The sequence below is a fragment of the Podarcis cretensis genome (assembly GCF_951804945.1).
Source record: "Podarcis cretensis genome assembly, chromosome: 4".
Lineage (NCBI taxonomy): Eukaryota > Metazoa > Chordata > Lepidosauria > Squamata > Lacertidae > Podarcis > Podarcis cretensis.
In genome coordinates, this window is record NC_137173.1 from 3,595,970 (window position 1) to 3,623,524 (window position 27,555).

Here is a 27,555-nt window from a genome sequence, read left to right on the forward strand (position 1 = left end):
CCCGGCTCCCGGCTCTTCCCAGCAGTTCCACAGCCACAGCCAAGTCACTGGAGGAGCCAATGCAGCTCGGGGCAGCGCGGCCTCGCCTCTCTCCCTCGGAGAAGACTCAGAGTCTGGAGGGGAACCTGTGTCTCTACTGCGGCGGGAGTGGACACTATGCCCAATCTTGTCCTGAGAAAATGCCAGCCACAGGGAAATGGCCAACCCCAGTAGCCGATGGCCCAGGCTACCTGCAGTCCCAAACATCACATGATGGGCCCTTACCGATGGAATTGCAACACCTCATAGTTCTGGTGCGTCTATATCCCCCTGGCGGGCCTTGGATTATCACCCACGTTCTGGTAGATTCAGGGGCAACCCGCTCCTATATGGACTGTGCCTTCGCCGCCCATCATCAGGTGCCACTCCAGGACAAGCCAGGCAATTGACGGACGGCTCCTGCGCTTGGGGGCTGTTACTCAGGAGACTCAGCCCTTGGTCCTGTGTCACCAGCAGCACCGGGAGGTGTGCACCTTGGACATTGCCACCATGCCCCGGTTTCCCTTGGTGCTAGGGATGGACTGGCTGGAGTCTCACAATGTTCAGATCGACTGGGTCAATTAGACTGCGCTTCCCAGACCCGTGTTTCCATGCTCGGTCTGAGATGCTAGTGGCCACCCCCACAGGGGAAGCTGTGTCAACGCTCCCCGCTGTTTACCAGGACTACCAAGAAGTGTTTGAGGTACAGGGGGCAGACCAGCTGCCGCCTCATTGGTCTTTTGACTGCGCCATAGACCTCCAGCCCGGAGTGACCCTGCCTGTGAGCCGCCTGTACTGTCTTACGGAGCCAGAGCGCTAAGCCTTGTAGGACTTCCATCGCAAGAACCTGGAATGCTGGTTCATTTGGCCCTCTACCTTGCCCACCGCCGCTCCAGTACTCTTCATTAAGAAGTGTGGGGAGCTTCGTCCCTGCCATGATTACCGGGCCCTGGATAAGATTACCATCCCAGACTGGTACCCCCTGCCCCTTATTGCAGAGTTGCTGGAGCGGGTGCAATGGGTGCAGATGTTCACCAAGCTGCACCTTCGGGGAGCCTACAATTTGATTTGGATCCGAGCCGGGGATGAGTGGAAGACAGCATTTGGGACACGGTATGGGCAGTTCAAATACCTGGTAATTCCTTTCGGGTTGTGCAATGCGCCTTCCCTGTTCCAACGGTACATCAACCATGTGTTCCAGGACTTGCTAGACAAGTACGTGGTGGTATATCTAGATGACATTCTGATTTACTCCCATGACCCAGCTTGCCACGAGGGTCATGTCTGGTCCATGTTGCAGCGCTTGCGGGAGCAACGCCTGTATGCTAAGCTCAGCAAGTGAAAGTTCCACCAGCGGTCAGTGGACTTCATTGGTCACCAGCTCTCCCCTGATGGGGTGCAGATGGATCCCGGGAAGGTGGCAGCAGTTCGGGAATGGGCAGCACCCCAGAACCGCAAGGACCTACAGTGGTTCCTGGGGTTCGCCAACTATTACTGGACCTTCATTGTGGACTATGCTCACCGCGCCACCCCACTAACCCAACTGCTGTGCCCCAAGACACCGTTCTCCTGGGACAAGGAGGCAGAGGTGGTGTTTCAGGGGTTGAAAGCCTGCCTCCAGAGAGCACCGCTTTTACAGCATCCTATGTCAGCATCGCCCCTGAGCCAGTGCCACCAACTGGACTCATCCACTTCAGCCCCGACTGGGCCAGGCGAGCTGGGGTAGCACTTCCAGAGACCACCTTCTGCACAGGAACTGGTCAAAGTGCTGTGGACTCACAGCTTAGAGTTGTGAGCACTGGATTCACTTCTAGAAGACAGTCGTTGCACAGCAGAGTATAGCAGAGCTTAAACGACTCGGAGAGCAGCTCTGTAGAATATCTTCTTTATTCTATCTACAACTATAATACCCAACTATATACAGAGCTAAATGAGGTCTAAATGAAAATGCTGAACTGCACTGAGTGTCTACAGCTGCTCTCTCTCTCTCTATATATATAATTTTTATTGTTTTACAACACAAATATACAATTTTGTCCAATTTTTAACAAACAAATTCTCTCTTTTTGGACTTCCTTCAGCTTCTCTGACAATCATCCATCTGTACCTCTTAATTACGCATTCCTTCTCCTTTAGTATTCCCTCCCACATCTATTGTTTTTGACAATACCTCTTAAATTTCACAATGCTTCTTCCCACTAATGTTGTTTGCACATCACATATATTTTTCAGATATTCTACAAATTTCCCCCAGTCTTTGATGAACTTTTGGTCTTTAAGATATCTGATTTTCCCAGTTAACTTGTCTAATTCTGCATAGTCCGTCAGTTTCGATCTCCAATCTTCTATCGTCGGTATTTCCTCTTGTTTCCATTTCTGGGCCAGTAGAATCCTTGCAGCTGTAACAGCATATTGAAAGAGTTTTCAGTCATAGAATCATAGAGTTGGAAGAGACCACAAGAGCCATCGAGTCCAACCCCCTGCCAAGCAGGAAACACCATCAGAGCACTCCTGACATATGGTTGTCAAGCCTCTGCTTAAAGACCTCCAAAGAAGGAGACTCCACCACACTCCTTGGCAGCAAATTCCACTGTCGAACAGCTCTTACTGTCAGGAAGTTCTTCCTAATGTTTAGGTGGAATCTTCTTTCTTGTAGTTTGGAAGCATTGCTCCGTGTCCACTTCTCTGGAGCAGCAGAAAACAACCTTTCTCCCTCCTCTATGTGACATCCTTTTATATATTTGAACATGGCTATCATATCACCCCTTAACCTCCTCTTCTCCAGGCTAAACATGCCCAGCTCCCTTAGCCGTTCTTCATAAGGCATCGTTTCCAGGCCTTTGACCATTTTGGTTGCCCTCCTCTGGACACGTTCCAGTTTGTCAGTGTCCTTCTTGAACTGTGGTGCCCAGAACTGGACACAGTACTCCAGGTGAGGTCTGACCAGAGCAGAATACAGTGGCACTATTACTTCCCTTGATCTAGGTGCTATACTCCTATTGATGCAGCCCAGAATTGCATTGGCTTTTTTTAGCTGCCGCGTCACACTGTTGGCTCATGTCAAGTTTGTGGTCAACCAAGACTCCTAGATCCTTTTCACATGTACTGCTCTCAAGCCAGGTGTCACCCATCTTGTATTTGTGCCTCTCATTTTTTTTGCCCAAGTGCAATACTTTACATTTCTCCCTATTAAAATTCATCTTGTTTGTTTTGGCCCAGTTCTCTAATCTGTCAAGGTCGTTTTGAAGTGTGATCCTGTCCTCTGGGGTGTTAGCCACCCCTCCCAGTTTGGTGTCATCTGCAAATTTGATCAGGATGCCCTTGAGTCCATCATCCAAGTCGTTGATAAAGATGTTGAATAAGACCGGGCCCAAGACAGAACCCTGTGGCACCCCACTAGTCACTCTTCTCCAGGATGAAGAGGAACCACTGATGAGCACCCTTTGGGTTCGGTCAGACAGCCAGTTACAAATCCACTGAGTGGTAGCATAGTCAAGTCCACATTTTACCAGCTTCTTTACAAGAATATCATGGGGCACCTTGTCAAATGCCTTGCTGAAATCAAGGTAGGCTACATCCACTGCGTTCCCTTCATCTACCAGGCTTGTAATTCTGTCAAAAAACGAGATCAGGTTAGTCTGACATGACTTATTTTTCAGAAATCCATGCTGACTATTGGTGATCACAGTATTCCTTTCTAGGTGCTCACAGACTGTTTGCTTAATGATCTGCTCCAGGATCTTCCCTGGTATTGATGTCAGACTGACTGGGCGGTAATTATTTGGGTCCTCTCTTTTCCCCTTTTTGAAAATAGGGACAATATTTGCCCTCCTCCAGTCTGCCGGGACTTCGCCTGTTCTCCAGGAATTCTCAAACATGACTGCCAGTGGCTCTGAGATCACATCTGCCAGTTCTTTTAATACTCTTGGATGCAGTTCAACTGGCCCTGGAGACTTGAATACATCTAAACTAGCCAAGTATTCTTGTACTATCTCTTTAGTTATTCTGGGCTGTGTTTCCTCTGCTGAATCATTTGCTCCAAATGTCTTTTCTCCTTATCTCGTTTTTTCTTCTTATCTTGTTTCCTGTAATTCCTAAAAGAAAAGCTTCTGGTTTCTTTACAAATGTATACTTTAACATCTTTTTCAACTCGTTATATATCATCTCCCAGAAACTTTTAACTTTCTTACAATCCCACCACATATGGTAAAACATTCCTTCTTTTTCTTTACATTTCCAACACTTATTATACATCTTAAACATTTTTGCCAATTTTACTGGTGTTATATACCATCTATAGAACATTTTCATCACATTTTCCTTTAACGCCATACATGCAGTGAATTTTAAGTTTTCTTTCCATAATTTTCCCCAATCCTCAAATTGTATATTATGACCAAAATCCCTGGCCCATTGTGTCTACAGCTGCTCTTAGCGGCAACCTTATCTATACACACGCTCTCTATCTAACACTCAGTCTCTCTCTCTGATACTGACACTTTGATGTTAGGCTGGAGCGGAATAAGTAGAGAGCAGAAACCACCCCTCCTCTCCGGAGAATCAGCAGAGAACATCAGCAGATTCTTGGATATGGGAGGGGTGAAATCTCATCCTAATCCCTCTCATCCCTTCGTGGTGGAGACAGACACCTCCAGTACGGCTCTCGGTGCCGTCTTGTCCCAGCAGCATGGTCCTGATGCTGGGCTGTTACTCTGCGCCTACTATTCCTGCCAGCTTCTTCTGGCAGAATGTAACTATACCGTGTGGGAGCGGGAACTACTGGCCATCAAGGTGGCCTTTGAGGTCTGGGGCCATCATCTTGAGGGGGCAAGACACTTGGTGGAACTGAGAACCGACCACCGGAACCTGGAGTACCTCCAGACTGGGTCAACCACTTGGCATTGGAGGAATTCGCTTACAGCAACGCGGTGAACGCCTCCACCCAGCAGACCCTGTTCCAGGCCATGTATGGTTACCATCTGCGTTTGTTCCCAGATGTGCTGCCTGCATCTGCTGACAGATTGGCTCCAGGAGCTCCAGTCTCAGGACCAACTATTGATGGAGCAACTGCACCACGCCAAGGATGCGTACAAGGCCCAGGCCGACCGCCACCACCAGGTGGGGCTGGAACTCCGCGTCGGCGAGCCATGGGGTTGTATAAATTCTAATTGGACTCCGTTTGAATTGGGCAATTGTATCCAGGCTGCAATTAGCTTTTTGGTCCCTTAGGAACAACTGAGCAACTTCCCTAGAGTGGAAGACCAGAGCCTATAATAATAATAAAAATCCCATAGAAAGGCCAAGGCAAAGACATCTCTCTCAAGACATGTCCAAACCTGTGCCACTACAAGGTGACATGGTCAATATGAAAGCCCTACAGGGATTCACCAGGGATTGTTGCTGCTGTGATATGATGTAGGTGTGAGACCAGAGGAGAGCTAGCTTTGACACCTGGGAACACACAAAAAAGGCAGAAACAAAACAAACTGCATTTTTCACTCATTATTTGACCTTCCCGCTAAGTGTAAAGCATAGACCACTATTGAGAATGTTTTTCCCAAACTGCAAGTATGCCACAAGTAATTTTGTACAAAATGCAACATGTGTTATTTTTTATGTGATACCCTATGTCCAGCTATGTGCACTGCTACATCTGCAAACAGCTTTAAGAGGCCTGACATGCAAGTCTCTTAAGATTTACATGAAGGCATCCATTTACAACATAACAGGTTATTATTTGTGGGGTAATTTTTTTTCAGAAAAAAATTATATCCCCAAAGGGGGAAATTGTTATACAAATTTTTAGGTGATTATATATATATATAAATGTACCAATCAAACACATATATTTTATGGGGGGGAAAGACCCCTAGGAATTTAAGAGTGGCTGTATTCCCTACACCCACAAGTTTCAGAATATAAAAACACAAAACATCACGTGTTGAAATAGCATTAGATGTCAATAAAAAAAAGCCTGGTTAAAAAGGTGCGGATTTTCCTGGCTCCTAAAGCTGTATAATGGTTTTTCCGACCTTTGTATGGATTCTTTGGTGGGAAGTGAGTTTAGAGCTAACAGTGAAGCTCTTTCCACATTCCATGCACTGATAGGGTTTCTCCCCTGTGTGATTTCTGTAATGGGAAGTGAGAGAGGAGCTACATGTGAAGCTCTTTCCACATTCCACACACTGATAGGGTTTCTCTCCTGTATGAATCCTTTGATGGCAAGTGAGATCGGAATTTCTAATGAAGCTCTTTCCACATTCCACACACTGATATGCTTTCTCCCCTGTATGAGTTCTTTGATGGGAAGTGAGAGAGGAGCTACATGTGAAGCTCTTTCCACATTCCACACACTGATAGGGTTTCTCTCCTGTATGAATCCTTTGATGGCAAGTGAGATCGGAGTTTCTAATGAAGCTCTTTCCACATTTCACACACTGATATGCTTTCTCCCCTGTATGAATTCTTCGATGGGAAGTGAGAGAGGAGCTATCAGTGAAGCTCTTTCCACATTCCACACACTGATAGGGTTTCTCTCCTGTATGAATTCTTCGATGGGAAGTGAGAGTGGAGATCTGACTGAAGCTCTTTCCACATTCCACACACTGATAGGGTTTCTCCCCTTTATGAATTCGTTGATGAGAAGTGAGAGAGGAGCTCTGACTGAAGCTCTTTCCACATTCTACGCACGGATAGGGTTTCTCCCCTGTATGAATTCTTTGATGGGAAGTGAGATGGGAGCTATGAGTGAAGCTCTTTCCACATTCCACACACTGATAGGGTTTCTCCCCCGTATGAATTCTTTGATGGGAAGTGAGATTGGAGCTCCGACTGAAGCGCTTTCCACATTCCACACACTGATAGGGTTTCTCCCCTGTATGAATTCTTTGATGATAAGTGAGAGAGGAGCTATCAGTGAAGCTCTTTCCACATTCCACACACTGATAGGGTTTCTCCCCTATATGAATTCTTTGATGGGAAGTGAGATCGGAGCTCTTCCTGAAGCTCTTTCCACATTCCACACACTGATAGGGTTTCTCCCCCGTATGAATTCTTTGATGGGAAGTGAGATTGGACCTCTGACTGAAGCTCTTTCCACATTCCATACACTGATAGGGTTTCTCCCCTGTATGAATTCTTTGATGGGAAGTGAGAGTGGAGCTATCAGTGAAGCTCTTTCCACATTCCACACACTGATAGGGTTTCTCCCCTATATGAATTCTTTGATGAGAAGTGAGATCGGAGCTCTTTCTGAAGCTCTTTCCACATTCCACACACTGATAGGGTTTCTCCCCTCTATGAATTCTTTGATGGGAAGTGAGAGAGGAGCTATGAGTGAAGCTCTTTCCACATTCCACACACTGATAGGGTTTCTCCCCTGTATGAATTCTTTGATGGGAAGTGAGAGAGGAGCTATGAGTGAAGTTCTTTCCACATTCCACACACTGATAGGGTTTCTCCCCTGTATGAATTCTTTGATGGGAAGTGAGAGAGGAGCTATGAGTGAAGCTCTTTTCACATCCCATGCACTGATAGAGTTTCTTTCCAATGAGATTTTGTTGATGGGAAGTGGAATTGGAGCTCTGACTGCAGCTTTCTCCACACTCCAAATTTTTTTGTGGCTTCTCCTCTCTGGGGATTTTTTCGTGGTCACCTTTGTTCTCGATTTCCAATTCATCACAATCTGCATTGGGGACAAAAAGGGATTAGAGCCTCAGGAGCAAATGGAGAAGAACTGAAGGGAGTTGCGTGTGTGTTCATTACCTGTGTTGTTTGTCATTAACCAACATATTTATTATGAGATTCTGATGTGTTGTTGAATGTTGCTTTGTTTGATATAAAGTAGTGGACAAAATTGTGAAAGACTTTTGGAAAAAAGCGTATTTCAGAGTTATGATGGCTTATAACACCACTTCATTTGGAGTAATGTCATAAAATTATATATCAGTGGAAAGATAGTTAGATCAAAAATGCAATCAAGAATGCAATCCAACAAAGTTTGTTCATATTCTATCAAACGTTATAGCCAAATAACCAGAAAAAGGAAGCACAACTTGCTTTGGTTGACTTTTGTCAGTGTCTTATGTGATTGCTATCAAGTTGGTTGGTTTGGTGTGTTCTTTCATTTAGTGAGGGTGTAAAACATAATAAAATTATAGAAATGGCACAAGGAGTTGAGTGGTCCCCAGAAAGTGATGTAAGATTGTACTATTAAGGCGCAGGTTACAGCAACAGCCAAGGCGACATTTTTCCACCTTCGCCGCATCAAGCAGTTGGTCCCTTACCTTTCCTGCCCCGACTTGGCCACAGTGATCCATTCGACGGTCATCTCCAGGCTTGACTACTGTAATTCGCTCTACGCGGGGCTGCCCTTGAAGCTGTCCCAGAAACTCCAGTGGGTGCAGAATGCTGCAGCGAGGCTCCTCATGGTGTCTCTGCCATGGGAGCATATTCACCCAGTGTTTTTCAAGCTGCACTGGCTCCCGGTGGAGTACAGGGTCAGATTTAAGGTGCTGCTTTTGACCTTTAAAGCCCTTCATGGCCTAGGATCCTCGTACCTACGGGACCGCCTCTCCCGGTATGCCCCACGGAGAGCCTCAAGGTCCATAAATAACAACACCCTAGTGGTCTCAGGCCCTAAGGAAGTTAGATTGGCTTCAACCAGAGCCAGGGCCTTTTCAGCTCTGGCTCCGGCCTGGTGGAACGCTCTGCCTCATGAGACCAGGGCCCTGCAGGATCTGATTTCTTTCCGCAGGGCCTGTAAGACAGAGTTGTTCCGCCTGGCCTTTGGCTTGGAGCCAATTTGATTCCCTCCCTCTCTCTCTCTTTTTTTTCTTTTCCTTCTCCTCCTGCGATGAGGCTACATTTTAATATTTTAATGTTGTATTTTATTTTTGTTTTTAAGTTGTAATCATTCATCTTGTTTTTATTATTGCTTGTAAGCCGCTCTGAGCCCGGCCTTGGCTGGGGAGGGCGGGGTATAAATAAATTATTATTATTATTATTATTATTATTATTATTATTATTAAGTGAGCAAGGCTACAGTTATGAAGAAATTAGAAGAAAGATTGGGGAAAACTTAACCAAAGTTGGCCTTTCTATATTTTTGAAGAGGTATAAGGAGACTCAGTCACTACAAAAGTGACGATGGACAAGTGGAGAGACTCTGCCTACATGACAGAAGAAAATCATCTGGGTGTATACCAGATGACATGGCACAATGTAATGGGAAGTTGAGTGCAAGGACTGGTCTAAATTAGAATTCTAAGAAAAAGCCATTGTTATCTCTCAAGCAAAGGTTGAAAAGATGAAACCCATGTTAACTGTACAGTGGAACAATGGGGCGGTGTTATTTGGAGGGATGAGACCCAAATCTCCTTGCTTGGTAGTGATGGCATGAAATACGCAAGGAGAAGAATCAGAGAAGATTTACATCCTACTTGCATTACACTGACCGTGAAACACCCAGACAGTGTGATGATCTGGGGTTGTATCGCAGCAAAAGGTGTGGGCAGAATTTGCGTCGTTAATGGGAATATAAATGCGGAAAAATGCATAGACGAAATATGTGAGCCCACACTGAAGTGTTCCGCAGGTGATCTTTTCCCAGATACCGAAGCATTTATATATTTTCTTTTCTTTTCCTTTTTTTAAATAAATTTTATTAAGATTTTAAAGGTTACATGAAAATATATATATATATAAAAACAAAATAAAACACCAAGTTAAACAAATAAAATAAAATAAAACAATGCCTAAAAGCAAGTCGCATCCAAAAAAAGAAAGAAAAGAAAAGAAAGAAGAAGAAAAGATACATACAATTAAAAAAGAACAAGTCAAACCTTTACATAACTTTCTTTCCTTAGCTTATTTCCTTGACCTCCTCACACCTCCCTTTTTTGTATTCTAGTTCAATTAAATATTTCAGCAAATCCTTCATCTTTGTTTTTATCCTAATAGTTTATCTTAATATACTGTAATTTTACATTCTCTTCTTTCACCAATTAACAATCCATTTTTACTTTATTTAATCTTATCTCATTAAAACTAATATATTTGAACTTAATCTCTTAAGACATTTCCCCATGGGTCATAAAATTTCATTCCACGATTTTTCCATCCCTCATTAAATTTTTAAAGTCTCCATATATACACTTTAAATTCCCAATCTTCTTCCACTGTCTCCTCTCCCTGGTCTCGGCCCCTGCCGTCACTTCCATCAACCCCCAACAGTCCATCAACCTGGAGATCTTATATCCGAGGCTCTTAACTCTTCTTCACGTCCCTTCTGCCGATCTTCTTGATGATCTTTGATACTAAAAAGCAGATCTCGGGGAAGCTCCAACCCAACAATACTTTTATTCCTTCTTAATAAGTCGGCCAGGTCTCCATGATTAAAGCTAGGGCCCATAAAGCATTCCAAATCTTGTTTTGCAATTCCTCCAAATCCAAAGGCCCCAAAAGCTCCAATCTTCATGAAGGGAAGGCAGAATTCTATAAGAAATTACATGAGACATTAACAAATTATCTGGATTACAAAGTGATTTTATTAGGCGATATGAATGGGGTTGTATCTACAAATATGGACAAAGCGCAAAGACAGGTGATCTCCAAGGATGGGAGACTACCTAAGACTTTCTTTGAAATGACTGATAACTTGGACTTGATCGACATTTGGAGAATAAGAAACCCCCTTGAGAGGGAGGGAACATTCTTTTCAGAATCACAGATGACCTGGACAAGAATAGATCAAATATGGATTACTAGTGGGATGGCTCCCAAGATAAAGAAAGTGGAAATCTGCCCAAAGACATGCTCCGACCACAATGCAGTAAAGATGGAAATGAAAACAACAACAGCTGGCTCTTTTAGATGGAGAATGAATGACACCCTATTTAAAGATCCAGAGGTGTACCAAAAGGCCCAAAAGACTTTGAAGGACTATTTTGAGATAAATCTAAGGACAGAAGTGGAGAAACGAGTGATCTGGGACGCAAGCAAGGCCGTGATGAGGGGTTTCTTGATACAGCAGAACTCCTTGAAAAGGAGGAAACAACAGGAGAAGAAAGACAAAATTTTGGAAAGGATAAAAGACAGTGAAAAGAAACTGAGATCCAACCCAAAGTCACATGAGATTCTGAGACAAATCAAATTGTATCAGAAGCAATATATGGAATTGATGAACCAGGAGATTGAATGGAAAATTAAACGAATGAGACAAAAGACATTTGAATCGGCAGATAAATGTGGGAAACTCCTGTCATGGCAATTGAAGAAGAGATTGAAATTGAACACAGTTACAAGTTTGGAGGTAGATGGAAAGAATATTTCGAAACCAAATGAGATCAGTAACTGCTTTCAGAGCTATTTCAGAAGACTGTATGCACAAGGGCCGGAAAACGAAAGAGACATTGAAGAATTTCTTAAGAAATATGGATTACAAAAAATTTCGCAACAAAGTATGGCGTTTTTAAATGAGAAAATAACTGAACAAGAAATTGAGGGTGCCATTCAAAACATGCAACTGGGGAAATCTCCAGGGCCAGATGGACTAACCTCCAGATATTACAAAGCTTTGAAAGACTGGATAATTCAGCCACTTAAGGAGGTTTGCAACGAGATATTAGAGGGGAAAAGGGCACCTGAGACGTGGAAAGAAGCCTTCATCACACTTATACCAAAGACTGAGGTTGATAAAAAACAGATCAAGAACTACCGCCCTATATCACTACTTAATGTGGATTACAAAATTTTTGCAGACATTTTGGCAAAAAGACTAAAGAAGGTGCTGGTGGAGGAGATTCATAAAGACCAGGCAGGCTTTCTCCCGGGTAGGCATATATCTACTAATGTGAGGAATATAATTGACATTATAGAAATGCTGACAGTGAACATTAATACGAAGGCAGTTTTAATTTTTGTGGACGCGGAGAAAGCCTTTGACAATATATCTTGGAAATTTATGAAAAAGAATCTCCATGGGATGGGGGTAGGCCAAAGGTTTGAAAATGGTATAAGTGCAATTTATTCTGAGCAAAAGGCGAAGTTAATTGTAAATAATGTGGTTATGGATGAACTACCTATAGAAAAAGGGACACGTCAGGGGTGCCCAATATCCCCATTACTTTTTATATCGGTCCTGGAGGTCCTGTTAAATATGATTAGGGGAGATCAGCTGGTAAAAGGGATTCAGGTCGGAGCCAGACATTACAAATTAAAGGCTTTTGCAGATGACTTAGTACTGACCTTGCAAGAGCCAGACACTAGTACCAAAAGAGCTTTGGAATTAATTCAAGTATTTGGCCAGGTCGCAGGATTTAAGTTGAATAAACAAAAAACCAAGGTATTGGAAAAGAACTTAACAAATGTTGAAAGGGAAAGATTCCAAGAGGAAACTGGGTTAGTGGTGGCAAAGAGTGTAAAATACCTGGGGATTAACATGACATCTAAGAATGTGAACTTATTTAAGGACAACTATGACAAGTGCTGGACTGAGATAAAGAAAGACTTAGAAATATGGTCAAACCTGAAGCTTTCCTTGTTAGGTCGAATAGCAGTGATCAAAATGAATGTATTGCCTAGAATGTTGTTTTTGTTTCAGACATTACAAATTGTTGATAAACTGGACTGTTTCAAGAAGTGGCAGAAAGACATATCTAAATTTGTCTGGCAGGGCAAAAAGCCCAGAATTAAGTTTAAGATACTTACTGATTCTAAAGAAAGAGGGGGGTTTGCCCTGCCGGACTTAAGACTTTACTATGAATCGGCAGCTTTCTGCTGGTTAAAAGATTGGCTACTTCTTGAAAATGCAGACATTCTAGATTTGGAAGGATTTGACAATAATTTTGGTTGGCATGCATATATCTGGTATGACAAGGCTAAAGTGTATAAGGGTTTCAAAAATCATATTGTCAGGAAAGCACTATATAATGTATGGATACGGTATAAAGATTTACTGGAAAACAGAACTCCCAGGTGGCTTTCACCTATGGAGGCTAAGGAAGTAAAGAAACTTAATATGACAACCAATTGGCCGAAATACTCTGAGATTTTAGAACAAGAAGGTGGTGAATTTAAATTACAAAGTTATGAGAAAATAAAGTCCAAGGTACGAGATTGGCTCCATTATTTTCAAATAATGGAGGCTTTCAAACAAGACAGGAAAATTGGTTTCCAGGTGGAGAAATCGAAATTGGAAACAGAATTGTTAGAACCCAATACTAAGAATTTATCGAGAATGTACAACTTGCTGTTGAAGTGGAATACAATAGATGAGACAGTGAAGTCTGCTATGGTTAAATGGGCACAGGACATAGGTCATGACATTATGTTTGCTGACTGGGAGCAGTTATGGACCACAGGTATTAAATTTACGGCATGCAATGCCTTACGAGAAAACATTATGAAAATGATTTACAGGTGGTACATGACCCCAGTCAAGCTTGCGAAGATTTACCATTTGCCCAATAACAAATGCTGGAAATGTAAAGAGACTGAGGGTACCTTTTTCCACCTTTGGTGGACCTGCCCAAAGATTAAGGCCTTCTGGGAAATGATTTATAATGAAATTAAGAAAGTGCTTAAGTGCACCTTTAACAAGAAACCAGAGGCATTTCTCTTGGGTATGGTCGGCCAGTTGGTGCCGAAGAAGGATAAGAATTTCTTTTTGTACGCTACTACGGCAGCAAGGATTCTTCTAGCAAAGTATTGGAAGACACAAGAGCTACCCACGCTGGAGGAGTGGCAGGCGAAAGTGATTGACTTTATGGGATTGGCAGAAATGACCGGCAGAATCCGCGACCAAGAGAGAGAGACTGTGGAAGAAGATTGGAAGAAATTTAAGATGTATCTTAAGAATTATTATAAAACTGAGGAGTGTTAAAATGCTGAGGGAAAAGAAGACGTAGAATTGCAGCGATAATTGGGTTTAAAAATTTAGGGTGGAATAGAGAAAGAGGACAAATTTATATTTAATTGGGTAAGATAGATTGCTGAATAATGGTACTAAACTAAGGATGCAAAAAGGGAAAGGTATGGGGAAGTCCGGGAAAAGAGGGTTATGAAAATAAGGTTAAGAAAATATGAGTTTGTTGTTTGTTTGTTTTTATGTTGTTTTTCTTTTGTTTGTGATAAAAAATTGGAAATTAATAAAAATCATTTAAAAAAAAAAAAAAAAAACAAAAGCTCCAATCTTCTCCTGGCCCAAGTCCATATCCCAAAAGTCAATTGATCCCTGCATAAGGGGATCTCTCCAACTTTCCATTTCCAGACCAGGCCAGGCTCCCATTTCATAATCTGGCTTTTTCTAGTTACAGTCATATAGGGCCTCAACTTGTAATCCTTCATTTGCATCTGTAAGGTTGAGGCTCCCCCTTGTATTGCTTTATATTCAACAACAACAACTTTCTCCTTCTCCGATTCATCCATTTGTTCAATTAGAATAGATTCCTGTGCCAGATTTTGGTCAACTTCTGTGCTGATGCCCACTTTTATTCCCAAGATATCAATATTAGTAGCCATGACACCTATCTGTTTATGCAGCTTTCCCAACAGATAAATTGTCTTATTCAATACAGACACTACGTCTTCCTTAGCCGACATTCTTGAGATGTTCAAGGTCAAAACCTGGTTTCTTGAGATGTTCAAGGTCAAAAAACCTGGTCTTTATCTTAAAGCCAAATTCTCCAGCTGCACTTTTGTAACAATGTCCCAAAACTCCCTCTAGAGGAAGACAGTCTCCATTTGTATCAATCCTTTCCAGCACAATTCCAAAAGTAAAATAGTAACAGTTTTCAGTTACCTTTTCTTCTTTTTAAGCGCAGAAGCGGACGATGGAAACAATGTCTTTCTTTTATGGCTAGCTGTCAAATTTATCCTGTTCACCGTCAAAGGACTTTTGCAAACCGTTCCCAGGTTCAGAGACGTGGTGATTCAGTTTTTGATTTTTCACTTTCTCCTGCAGGTTCACTTGGTCAAAATTCCCCCCCTCTTCCCCTACTTCCAAGGGGGTTAAGTAGTTTCAATCAGTGGAGTTTTAATCCTTTACATGAGACTTTCCAAGACCTTAGTTAACGACTACTTTGCTTCAGTCTGTTTACAGAAAGGGAAGGTGGACTTCCTGTTTGAACCTTCCCCGTTCGGTGCCAAATTAAATTATTTTAAAAGTCCAATTTTCCTTTCTACTCACAGGTTGTTGTTTAAAATCCAATTGTCCACAGGAAAAAAGTCAGCGCTCTCCGACAGCAGCAATGCGGCTTCACTCCGTGAAAGAAGCGGTCGATTCAAAGCACCGCGCCGCTCACCCTACGTCGCCCTGGATTCCCGATACCGGGTCTCCCCACGAGTAGGGGGGCGCAAAAGGTGTCAGCCAAATCCCAAGTTCACGGGCTTCTCTACCTGTGATTTCAGAGGGTCTCCGCCTTCGCCGTGGTGGTCAGACCCTGTTTTTCACGGAGCAAGTTCCTCCCGAGTGGAGGAGCTCCGCCATTGCCGGAGGCGCTAACCCGGAAGTCCGCATTTATATATTTTCAACAGGATTCAGCTCTATGTCATGTTGCTGCTGTGTGCAAAAGGTGCATTCAAGATAATGATATTTCACTGCTGGAATGGCCTGGGAATAGCCCACACTTTAACCTAATCAGAAATCTATGGAGCCGACTAAAGAAACTTGTTAGTCAGAAGCAACCCAGCAATAAAGCCCAATTAACAGAGGCAATAATTCAGTCTTGGTTTCCCATTATTACCGCTGCAGAACTAAAAACTTGGTTCACTTCATGGGAAGGCGTTGTAAGGCCGTAATTAAAGCTAAAGGTTACCAATGGTTATGAAAGGTTTCACATTTTTTCTTTATGACTGCTGTTCTAATAAATACTCCTTCATAAAAGTCATCGCATTACACTCTTCATTAAATTATCTTTCCATTGCTATATAATTTTATGGTATTACTCCACACAAAAGTACTGTTATGAGCCATCAAACCTCAGAAATACACTTTTCACAAAAGGTCTCCACAATTTTGGGCACTAGGAGAAGTTGTTCATTTTAAAGTTAATGTTCTTTTATATGGAATCAGATTATTATTATTTATGTTTCATGTTTATATGTGTGTTGGAAGCTGCCCAGAGTGGCTGGGGCAACCCAGCCAGATGGGCAAGGTATAAATATAAATTATTATTATTACTACAGTGGTACCTTGATTTAAGAATAGTCCTGTTCCAGAAAGTTTGTAAACCGAGGTACCACTGTATCATCATCACCACCACCACTGCTACTTCTACCTGAAATTCAATAAGTCTAGCTCTTCTCTGGGATGAATTTTGTTTCTGTTGGCTTTTGGATGGAGCCCGGCACGCTTCCCTTGCGCCCCACTGGGCTCCCTTGGATAGCTCTCCGTCAGCTTGCTGTAGCAGAGTCGTCGCAGCGGTAGAAAACTGTTGCAGTGTGTGTGTAATAAATCAGACTGCACGCGAGCGTTCTTGCTTATCTCTTAACAGTCTTTAATCGTGTAGAAAAACAGTATAAATCAACCCAGCGAGAGAGCGCACATCTTGCTGCCTCGCCGCAAAAGCGAAAGGAAAAAAGAACACAGAGAAAACACTCCTCTCTGCAAACATGCCACGCCTCAGAATGTGAGACGTCACTCAGAACTGTTTAACCCTGTAAGTTCTGATTCTCCTGACAGTTTGGCCCAATCATGGCATCCCCTCCATCGCCAATGTCAGTCGTCTCTTTGGTCAACCCAAGACTGACAGCAGCAAAAACAAAAGCAGAAAACCTGAAGCTACTTATCTTTCCTAACAATTCTGAAGCTGACATTTAAGATGGCCTGGGCAGTTGAGACCAGCCCAATCGTGGTAGAAAAAGGAATAATTTGAGGAAGATTGTTCAAAGAAAAAACTGTAAGTTACTCTTTATTGTGGGGGTGTTAGGTTCCCAGGTGTTATAGGGGGCTCTGTTGAGCTCTGTGAAAATATATGAGGTTGGTCACATTGAGGTATTTTTTGAATTTCCAGGCAGATAGGACAATCGCACAGGGAGCCTTACCAAGAGAGGCCACGATCCCACGATTCTCCTCCATGACGTCCTTATGCAGAGCTCTCTGGTCAGGATCCAGCAACGCCCACTCCTCGTCCGTGAAACGAACAGCAACATCTTCAAAGCACACTGGACCCTAAAAGAAAAAGTGAAATGTCCGCCTCTGAGACAGCAGAAATATGATCTGCTCCACAATGATCTGCTGTTTCCTTCCTGTACATTGCGGTGTTGTTTCAATAGGATTGCTTTGCTGCACATTTTATTTATGGATGCTTATTTTATTCTAAGTTTAAATTATGGGTATTCGTTTTTGTTCAAATAAGTTGTACTCCACCTTGTGTTCTTCAAGTCATTCTGCCTAGGCAAGCATTCCAGTTTCCCCAATGGAAGGATCCACTTTCTCCTCTCCTCCTGGGCTCTTCCCTCCCAATGCACTAGAGACAAATTCAAGGGGTTCATGGAGGAATGGGGAGGGGGAGGAATGGGAGGCAGGCCCCATTTTGCAGCCGATGGGGCTGGTTAGATGAATCCAGGCCGCTATTTGTTCTCATTTGTCCACTGCTTAGAAACCTATTTTTGCATACAGCTATTTTTGCATCTAGAAATAAAATAAGCCTATTTTGAATGGCCATCTGTCTTGGATGATCTAGAAGAGATTCCTGCATTGCAGGGGGTCTCCTGGCTCTGAATGACAAGCAGGGAGGGTGGCTTCTGGCAGAAGGAGAGGGAGCCACCGGTGGCTCCTCCTTCTCCTGACTCACCTCAGCCTCTCGACCTTCCTCTCCCACTTGCCTCCCTCCTCTTCTGCCTCTGATTCTCCACTGCATTCTGCCACAGAGTCTCCCAGCTCACTACGCCCTTCAGCTTCTGACACCTCCTCTTCCCAGGCTTCTCCCTCTTCTCCCTCTGACCGCCCATCCTTCTTCTACCTCCACTTCTTGGGCTCTGAGCCATCTTCCCTTCCTGGTTCCCTAGCTGTTTCCTCCCACCATTCCTCTGTGCCCAACCAGTCCATGACATTGCTCCATCCCTCGGCCTCTGTTCCCACAAGGCAGCTTCCCCTGACCTGATCTGGTTCCACAGCCGCTGCTTCCCTTCTGCCCCCATGAAAAGGCGGATCAGGAGGTCTTGCTGGCATCCTTTTGTCACCTGCAAGAGAAAAAAGGTAAGCAGGACGCCAGGAGTGTCTGCTTCTCTCACAGGTGAAACAGGGCATCTCTAACTACAGATGGGCCTTTGAGAAAGACTTCCCTACTGAGAGTATTTGGAGGTTTGTGCCCATTTCATATGTTTGTTGTGCAGAAATACATCTCCCCTCCTCTGGACCCTTGGTCCCAACTGTCTCCCCCCAAAACAAGATGAAAAGAACCCTCAGATGAGTTGGGAAACCAACAGAATGAGACCAAATGGAGAAAGTTACAGATAGGTAGCCGTGTTGGTCTGCCATAGTCAAAACAAAATTAAAAAATTCCTTCCAGTAGCACCTTAAAGACCAACTTAAAAGAAGTGTGCATGCACACGAAGGCTCATACCAAGAACTAACTTAGTTGGTCTTTAAGGTGCTACTGGAAGGAATTTTTTTATTTTGTTTTGTCAAATGGAGAAAAACCACCTTCCTCCTTACCCAGTGGCCTCTCTCTGGTGTCCAACGGAGGCCTCTCTGCCTCACAGGAATCCAGGTCCATTTCTGCAAAGAGATCCTTTCCCTGAGAAAGAAACAAGGATTCAAAACAGAGAATGGGGAGAAATACTAGAAAGAGAATGACAAAGACTTGAAGGGTGTGAGATCGCATTCCATGGATGCTTTCCCAGAAAAAGGATGGGCCATCAGCAGACCATTATGGGATGTTCTCTGTCCTGTTTGGAGCCCCTTGGGAGTATCCAGAGGAAAGTCTCTCTCACCTGCTTTCTCTCCTCTGCCTGACTCAGGAGGAAACCTTCGGCCAGGGCCACCGCCTGGGAACTGGTCTCCGCTCCACAGTCCCTCACCCAGCTCTCCATCTCCGGGGGAAGGACAGCCAGGAACTGCTCCAAGATCACCAGGTCCAGCATCTCAGCTTTCGTGTGCCTTTCTGGCTTCAGCCACTGATGGCAAAGGTGGTAGAGTCGGCTGCAAACCTCTCGGGGTCCTTTGGCCTCCTGGCAGCAGAACTGCCTCAACTGCCGGCTCTGCAGCTCTGAGCGGAGGGTGTCCTCCTCACCCAGGATCTTCTGCACAGAGTTTTCCCAGAAGCCCCCAGTGCTCCCAGTTTGGCTGGCATGGCCTCTTCCTGTTCCAGGGCCAGCTGAGTCTCGCTCATCCATCTGCGCTCTCAGGAAGCCTCTGAGAGATCGGAAGAAACCCTTTGGTCTTCTGCCAAGTTCTGCCCGTCTAAATGAGAAGCTCTAGCAAATCCTAGAAAGCAAATACATTGTTCTGTTACACCGCATCCCAAACCATAAGATATCTTTTTGAAAAGAAAGAGGAGGAGGAAGAGGAGAAGAACTAAGTATCTAGCCTTCAAGCAATGCAGAATGTGGAGGCAACTGAAGGGATTTCTGCCAGATTAATCAACCTGGTTTCTCCATCCTTCCAGTCAACGCATGAAGTCAGAACCAAATGACAAGGGAGTCATTTGTATCTTGTGATAAATGGATGCTTTTCTCTAGTGGGGGTCCTGACCTGGGGGTCCTCTGGAGTTGCTCCCCAGCCCCACCCTCACCCCACCTCCACTCCCTGCTTCTGTCTCCTTTTCTGCAATCTCTGCAGCTGTCCAGACAGATTTGTGGGGTGAGATCTCTTTTTCTCTCTTCTGAGGGCTAGGAATGTATCTGGCCAACCCCCTGAGGGCCAAGTGGGCGGGGCAAAAGACATCTCCCTTGATTTTTGTTGTTGTTCTGTTAGATAGCTTAACACAAACTGGTCCCCAATGCAGCAGCCAGACCATGGGCTGGGATCCCTCTCTTTATTCCTGGCCTCTCTCTCCCACCTTTTTTTTTGGGGGGGGGGCTAGTCCACCTCCCCGTCCAGCTTTGGAAAACCATTTGCACCTGTTTCCTCTGTTGCGCAATGAGGCTGAGCGATGTCACACAGAGTTTAAGTCCCAGGGACTCTTTTGTTTAAAGAAGGGAGTTTTTTATGAAAGGGGGGGGGGCGGAGGGCCAAATGAGTTTGGGATCCTCTGATCTGCAGGAAGGAGAGCGTGGCAGACCTGGCCCCTCCCTGGCAGGACCCTCTCCTCCTCCCTGACTTGTCCCCCCCCCCCCCTGCAGGAGCAGATCAGGCCCCCCAGGCCCCCTCCCCTGCTGCAGCCCTGGCACCCCCCCCCCCGTCTCCCCACTGCACCCTCTTGGGGGAGAGAGAGGAGACTCACCCATAGCTGTCAACCTTCCCTTTTTTTGCGGGAAATTCCCTTATTGCAGCGCCGTTTCCGCTGCTTCCTGCTGCTATCCCGGATTGGTAGATAGGTGAGGCTGCTGATCCCTTTTATTTTCAAGGCTGCTGATCCCTTTTATTTTCAAATCTCAAAGTTGACAGCTATGGACTCACCAGATCCCAGGAGGGAGCTGCGATTCGGCCCTTGCAGGAGAGACACCAAAGCAACACCTCCCCCCCTTCCTTGCAGGAAAGGACTGGGGAGGGAGGGAGGGGCCTTGGCTCTGGAGGACCTGCCCCCCCCCCGCTTCCTGTCCTCTCTAGGAAGGCAGCTCGGTTCCCTTTAACCCTTGCAAAGCCGAGCCCTCCCTCGCTCAGCCCTTTCTCAGATTTTTATTATTTCTTATGGATTTCGGGGGGGGGGAGCTGCCCCCCCCGGCTCCGCCCATGCCCAGATATCCTTTTGGGGGTGAGGCTCTTGGCTGGACTCTGAGCATCTCCCTCCCTTGGCCAGAAACCAGAGGAAGAGCCTGCAGGGAAAAGGGCTTTGCAGGAGGCAAGGAAGCTCCTCCTGGAATTCCGGAGTGGAGAGAGAGGAGGGGATCCCAGGGTCATCTAGTCCAACCCCCAGCAGTGCAGGGATCTCCGCTCAAGCATCCAGGGCAGATGGCCGTCCGATCTCTGCTGAGAAACCTCCAAGGAAGGAGAGTCCCCCACCTCCCAAGGGAGACCTTTCCCCTGCCCAACTGCTCTTAGATGTCCCTCAAGGCAGCGGGTCCTGAGTTCGAGCCCTGCTGAAAGAATCGCACTGGCTGCCAAGGAGGAACCAAGCAAAGTTCAAAATAAATAAATCCTATTCTCATCATAAATGAGTAATACCTTCTTATGCATGCTTTTCATACTAATATACAAAAGTATGCCATTTCCCTTTCCAGAAATGGATGGTTGTTGTTATTATGTTTAGGGAAGCTTTTAATATTTGTTGGACTATTGTATTTTAATATTTTGTTGGAAGCCGCCCAGAGTGGCTGGGGAAACCCAACCAGATGGGCAGAGTATAAATGTATTATTATTATTATTATTATTATTATTATTATTATTATTTATTAAATTGATCAGGTGAGTTTTCTCCTTTCAAAATAGGCGGGTGGAATATCCACGTTTGCTAATAGCATAACGTTGAACGACAGGGGAAATATGGGGAGCCCTGGAGCACCTGCTTGGCATGCAGAATTTCCCATAGTCAACCCCTGACATCTCCTGCAAGGGCTGGACGAAATCCCTGCCTGAAACTCTGGGGAGCTGCTGCCAGTCAGTGTAGACCAGGGGTCCTCATTCTATGTTCCCTGGGCCGATTCCAGCCCACCAGGATCGTGAATCTGGCCTGCACGGCCATTTCAGTACCCGCCAAGTGTCCGAGGATGAAAGCATCTCGCCGCCCACTCAGCCATTCCTCGCGCAGCGCTGAGGTAAACGCCACTGGCGTGGTGGCGGCTCTACCCATGAAAGGCCAGGTGTTTTCACCTGGGGACGGGGAAGTGTTGTCTTTTGGCTTGAAGAGTGAAGTTCAGATTGGCGGAGGAAGGCAGACTTGGGTCGATTTGGTTTCATTACGTAGACGTTTACTTTAAAGGTGGGAGAAGGAATTTAATCCTATTTCTGTGAGTGGCACAGGGGTCTTTTCACTCATGTGGTTTACATGCTCTGAAAGTTGGGATCCATTTTGTTATTTAAATTTTGAAAGGGTGGAGTGGAACCGGATATTGACCATTTTGTTAGCCTGGGGCAGGGGGCAGCAACCTTTTTCAGCCGTGAGTCAGTCCACCGTCCCTCAGACCATGTGTGGGGGGGTGTCAGACTATATTTGGGGGGGGGGGAGGTGAACCAATTCCTATACCCCACAAATAACCCAGAGATGCATTTTAAATAAAAGGACACATTCTACTCATGTTAAAACTGATTCCCGAATCATCTGCAGGCCAGACTGAGAAGACGATTGGGCCACATCCGGCCCCCAGGCCTTAGCTTGCCTACCCCTGGCCTGGGGAGCCACATTCTGGTTGAAGGAGGCCAGGATTGGCCCCCAAGGCTTGGGATGTCCCTCATCCCCTGCAGTAGGACTTGGAATCCAGGAGGAAACTCTTGGAATAGCCTTGCCAGGTGCTCAGGGACGGACTCACCTGTCCCCATGTCCTTCTCTTTGCAGATGTGCTGCGGTCGCATATCCCTCCCCCAGGGGTGAGTATTGGAGAGAACCAGAGCAGGGACTCAGACTTGCCCTCCTTGCCCCCCACTCTGCACTCTGGGATGTGGAAAAGCCCTCCCTTTGTGAGGAACTGACAGACTGACTTTTGCCTTTCAGCTGCTGGAGGAAGATCCAGCCTCTCCTGAGCTGCAGAGGATCAGGGTTAGAGAGGCGAGTCACCAGAGGATTGGGGCCGTCCTATGCCTCAGGGCAGATAAAAGCCGGAAAGCCCCAGTCCCAAGTTGCGGGAACAACATTGTTGGTTGCTAGTTCCTGCCTGAGCTCCTGACCCGCCCTGGCTCCCTGCTTGCAAGCCTGTTCCTGACTTCACCCAAGTCCCTGCCCTGCACCCAGCTTCAGCTACTATGGACTGCCTCCACGTTGCACCTTTGACCATGGACCGGACTTGGATTTAGCCTCTCGGTTAACCCAGGGGAGCAGCACAGTTTGCTCCCACCACACCCGCACTCCCCCTTCATTGGGGTGTGTTCAGGAGGAACCAGAAGCCATGGCTGACCAGGCGGCTGCGCTGGTGGCATTGGCTCAGGAAAACCAGGTCTTGACCCACACCGTTCAGCAGCCAAGCAATGCAGCTACAGTGCTTCAGCAGCGTTTGGATGCCTTACCAGCTCCTGGTGCCGATGCCCCAGCTTCTGGCAAGTACCCAGTGGCCCTGCCAGAGAAATTCAATGGGTCCCCCCCCCCGGCCAGCTTTCCCATGTTTCTTGCCCAGGCCAAGCTCTATATTCAGGGGTGAGCCCAAAATTTCCCCGATGACCGCACCAAGGTGCACTTCCTGATCAGCTTGCTGAAGGACCGTGAGGCCAAGTGGGCATTGCCGCTGCTCCGGCAAGACTCTCCCTTGGTGACAGACTATACAGGGTTTTGCAACCATCTGGAAACCGCGTTCGGCAACCCTCAGAAGGGGAGTCAAGCCAATCGGGAGATTTGGTGGTTGAAACAGGACAAGTCCACAGTGGTCGCCTACGGCACAGAATTTCGGTTGTTGGCACAGGACTTATTCTGGAATGACTGCAACCTTCAGGACCAGTATCTCGAGGGGCTTTCGGATGAGATACTGGACCAGCTGGCCATGATGGATCGCCCCGCCACGCTGGATACCCTCATTCAACAGAGCCTGCTGATAGACGATTGGTTGGAGGACAGTCACCAGGCTCACGGCCGCCAGCACTCCCGGCTCCCGGCTCCGGTCCTTCCCAGCAGTTCCACGGCCACAGCCAAGTCGCTGGAGGAGCCAATGCAGCTTGGGGCAGTGCGGCCTCGCCTCTCCCCCTCGGAGAAGACTCGGCGTCTAGAGGGGAACCTGTGTCTCTACTGCGGCGGGAGTGGACACTATGCCCAATCCTGTCCCGAGAAACCACCGGTATTAAATTTACGGCATGTAATGCCCTAAGAGAAAATATTATGAAAATGATTTACAGGTGGTACATGACCCCAGTTAAGCTTGCGAAGATTTATCATCTGCCCAATAATAAATGTTGGAAATGTAATGAGACTGAAGGTACCTTCTTTCACCTTTGGTGGACCTGCCCAAAGATTAAAGCCTTCTGGGAAATGATTTATAATGAAATTAAGAAGGTACTTAAATGTACTTTTCACAAGAAACCAGAGGCATTCCTCTTGGGCATGGTCGGCCAATTGGTGTTAAGGAAGGATAGGACTTTTTTTATGTACGCCACTACAGCAGCAAGGATTCTTCTAGCAAAGTATTGGAAGACACAAGAACTCCCCACACTGGAAGAATGGCAGACGAAAGTGATTGACTTTATGGGACTGGCAGAAATGACTGGCAGAATCCGCGACCAAGAGAAGGAGACGGTGGAGGAAGACTGGAAGAAGTTCAAAGCTTATCTTAAGAACTGTCACAATATTGATGAGTGCTAAAATGTCAAGGGGAAGGAAGATGCAGAATTGCAGCTGAAAATGTTTGAGGATTTAAGGTGAAATTGAGAAAGATAATAAACTTAAATTTAATTGGCTAAAAGGGTTGCTGAAAAACTGTAAAATAAGGATGCAAAAAGGGTGAGGTATGGGGAAGTCCGAGAAAGGAGGCTTATGAAAATGAGGTTAAGAATTTATATTTGTGTGTTTGTCTGTATTGGTTGATGTTTTATGTTGTTGTTGTTTTGTTTTAAAATTGGAAAACTAATAAAAATTATTATATATAAAAAAAGAGAAAACGCCAGCCACAGGGAAATGGCCAACCCCGGTAGCCGATGGCCCAGGCTACCTGGGGTCCCAGACATCGCATGATGGGCCCTCACCGGTGGAATTGCAACACCTCATGGTTCCGGTGCGTCTATACCCCCCTGGCTGGCCCTGGATTCTCACCCATGCTCTGGTAGATTCAGGGGCAACCCGCTCCTATATGGACTCTGCCTTCACCGCCCATCATCAGGTGCCACTCCAGGACAAGCCGGAACTGGTGGAGGCAATTGACGGACGGCTCCTGAGATGCTAGTGGCCACCCCCCACCAGGAAAGCTGTGTCAACGCTCCCTGCTGTTTACCAGGACTACCAAGAAGTGTTTGAGGAACAGATGGCAGACCAGCTGCTGCCTCATTGGTCTTTCAACTGCGGCATAGACCTCCAGCCCGGGGTGCCCCTGCCTGTGAGCTGCCAATACTCTCTTATAGAGCCAGAGCGCTAAGCCTTGCAGGACTTCCATCACAAGAACGTGGAGCGCGGGTTCATTCGGCCCTCTACCTCGCCCACTGCCGCTCCAGTACTCTTTGTTAAGAAGTGTGGGGAGCTTCGTCCCTGCCATGATTACCAGGCCCTGAATAAGATTACCATCCCAGACCGGTATCCCTTTCCCCTTATTGTAGAGTTGCTGGAGCGGATGCAATGGGCGCAGATGTTCACCAAGCTGGACCTTCAGGGGGCCTACAATTTTTAGAAAAAAATTATATCCCCAAAGGGGGGAATTGTTATAAGAATATATATATATATATATATATATATATATATACCAAGCAAACACATATATAAATATATAAACCACATGTCCAAAACCCACAGGAAAAGCCCTAAACCCATTTTGACTCTTTCAGTCACCCCAAATATTTCTCTACAAGGTCAAAGGAAATGCAGAAACCTCCCCATTGTCTCTGTCCTCACAAATCCTGCCTTAAGGGCACATTCAAGGTGTGAATAGGGTGAGACTGTGACCTGGCTCAGGAATAAAGTATTATCATTACAAAAGAATGGCCAGCCTCCCCAGGTCCTCCAGTCAAGTGACCATTAACAGGTAAACTGGCAGACAAGGTAAAAACAATGCACTCAGATTTCTGTTGTAGACTGCCTTTTCTGTGATGTATGTATGATGTTTCTGGGGGTGGTCTTGGACTCCAGGGCGGGCAATTAAAAATGTCTATATAAGGGCTTGCATGCATGGCTCGGGGTCCTCCTCTCTCCTGCATGTGGGGAAGAACCCTGTTGCAACAGGCTTACTAGCTGCTTCGCTTCTCAATATTTTCTGGTTGGTCTCTGTTATTTTCTCCTACCGATAGAGAAGCTACAAAAGGACAGTATATGGGCCCTTGGGTACCCCATAAGGAAAAAGGAGCAGGTTTTTTCCCTTATATCACCTGCAATCATGCCTGCTGTGTTAGCAATTCACTCCTCCCGTTGCTGGATATGTGGCTAGTATGTCACATGCCCCTGTTTACTATCCTAGGCTTGGAAAGCGTAAGAACGGACGTCAGTCTTATTATCTCTTCCACTCTGCTGTGCTTTTGCACTGTTCTTTGTCTCCCTGTCTGTTGCTGAAGAAGAGAGAGGGCGCCATTATGATCCGTTTCGTGTCATGTGCAAATGTGAGGAGCATCCCCTCAGTTCCTTCATCCAAGTCACTTATCAAGACGTTGAACAACAACGGGCCCAGGACAGAACCCTGCAGCCCCCCTCTTGTCACTTTTCCCCAGGATGAGGAGGAACCATGAAGGAGTCCTCTTTGGGTTCGGTCAGTTAAATCCACCTAACAGTTACCTCATTCAGCCTCATTTTACCAGCTTCCTCACATAAATGTCACAGGGGACTTTGTCAAAAGCATTACTGAAATCGAGATGCACTACTTCGAAAGCAGTCCACTGATCAACAAAGTTTGTAGGGGACTTCCGGAGGCGGCGCCACCGGCAATGGCGGATTCCCTCTAACTTAGAGGGAGAAGCCCCACAGAAATAGGGTCCTGCTGCTACAGCGAAGCGGGGACCCTTCTGAAAACTGCAGGCGGGTGAAGCCTGCGACCGTGGGACTCGGCGGGCACCTTTTGCGCCCCCCCGATCGGCAAAGGAACCCTGCAAAGGGCTCCGGAGCAGGACGGCGTGTTTGGCGCGGTGCTGAGAGTCAATCGCTACTTCTGCAGAGCGAAGCTGCATAGCCGATGCCGGAGAGCGCTGTCCTCTTTCCTGTGACAATTCAACTTTAAACAAGCACCCGTGAGTAAAAACGGAAGATTTGGCTAAGAAAATTTAAGAATTAGGCAACGAAGCGGGAAGGTCTAAACAGGAAGTCCGCCTTCCGCTTTTTGTAAACAGACTGAAGCAAAAGACTCTGTATGCTTTAACCTGGAAATCTGATTCTAAGATTGAAATTTCGTGCATTTATAAACATCAAAACCCCCTTGACGGCAGGGGAAAAGGGGGGAAGAAATTTTGACTTTTTAATCCTGCAGAGAGAGTAAAGGAATATAAGCTCCATCGTCCCTAACCTGGGGACGGGACGTCAGACAGAAATTGTTGGAGATGTCCATTAATTGAAAACGGAACATTTTTGACAGATAGAAACAGAAGAGAAACAAAATAACTTCAATGCTGCTTTCTGCTTTTTTATATTGTATGGTAAGGAAACAAAGTATTTGAAAATCGAAAGTGAATGTTTT

General features: G+C 45.8%; 1 protein-coding gene across 1 annotated transcript; it reads right to left on the bottom strand.

Annotated features, from left to right (window-relative positions):
- Nucleotides 1-5,505: 5,505 nt before the first annotated feature.
- On the bottom strand, nt 5,506-20,547 carry LOC307214708 (uncharacterized protein). Its single transcript, XM_079973628.1, has 6 exons — nt 20,406-20,547; nt 18,955-19,447; nt 18,677-18,758; nt 18,119-18,201; nt 17,062-17,188; nt 5,506-7,702 (listed from the first exon to the last, which is right to left on the bottom strand). The coding sequence occupies exons 2-6, from the start codon at nt 19,354-19,356 to the stop codon at nt 6,024-6,026; spliced, it is 2,373 nt and encodes a 790-aa protein (XP_079829754.1). The 5' UTR covers nt 19,357-19,447; nt 20,406-20,547; the 3' UTR covers nt 5,506-6,023.
- Nucleotides 20,548-27,555: the final 7,008 nt, after the last annotated feature.

What these genes read in the sequence shown, in the direction of transcription:
- LOC307214708 (XM_079973628.1), bottom strand. Translation starts at nt 19,356, where the DNA reads ATGGATGAGCGAGACTCAGCTGGCCCTGGAACAGGAAGAGGCCATGCC. An exon ending in CACCAGAGAGAGGCCACTGG is followed by an intron (nt 18,202 to 18,676) that starts GTAAGGAGGAAG and finishes TTTCTCTTGCAG; the next exon opens with GTGACAAAAGGATGCCAGCA. An exon ending in CGGCTGTGGAACCAGATCAG is followed by an intron (nt 17,189 to 18,118) that starts GTCAGGGGAAGC and finishes TTTTTCTTTTAG; the next exon opens with GGTCCAGTGTGCTTTGAAGA.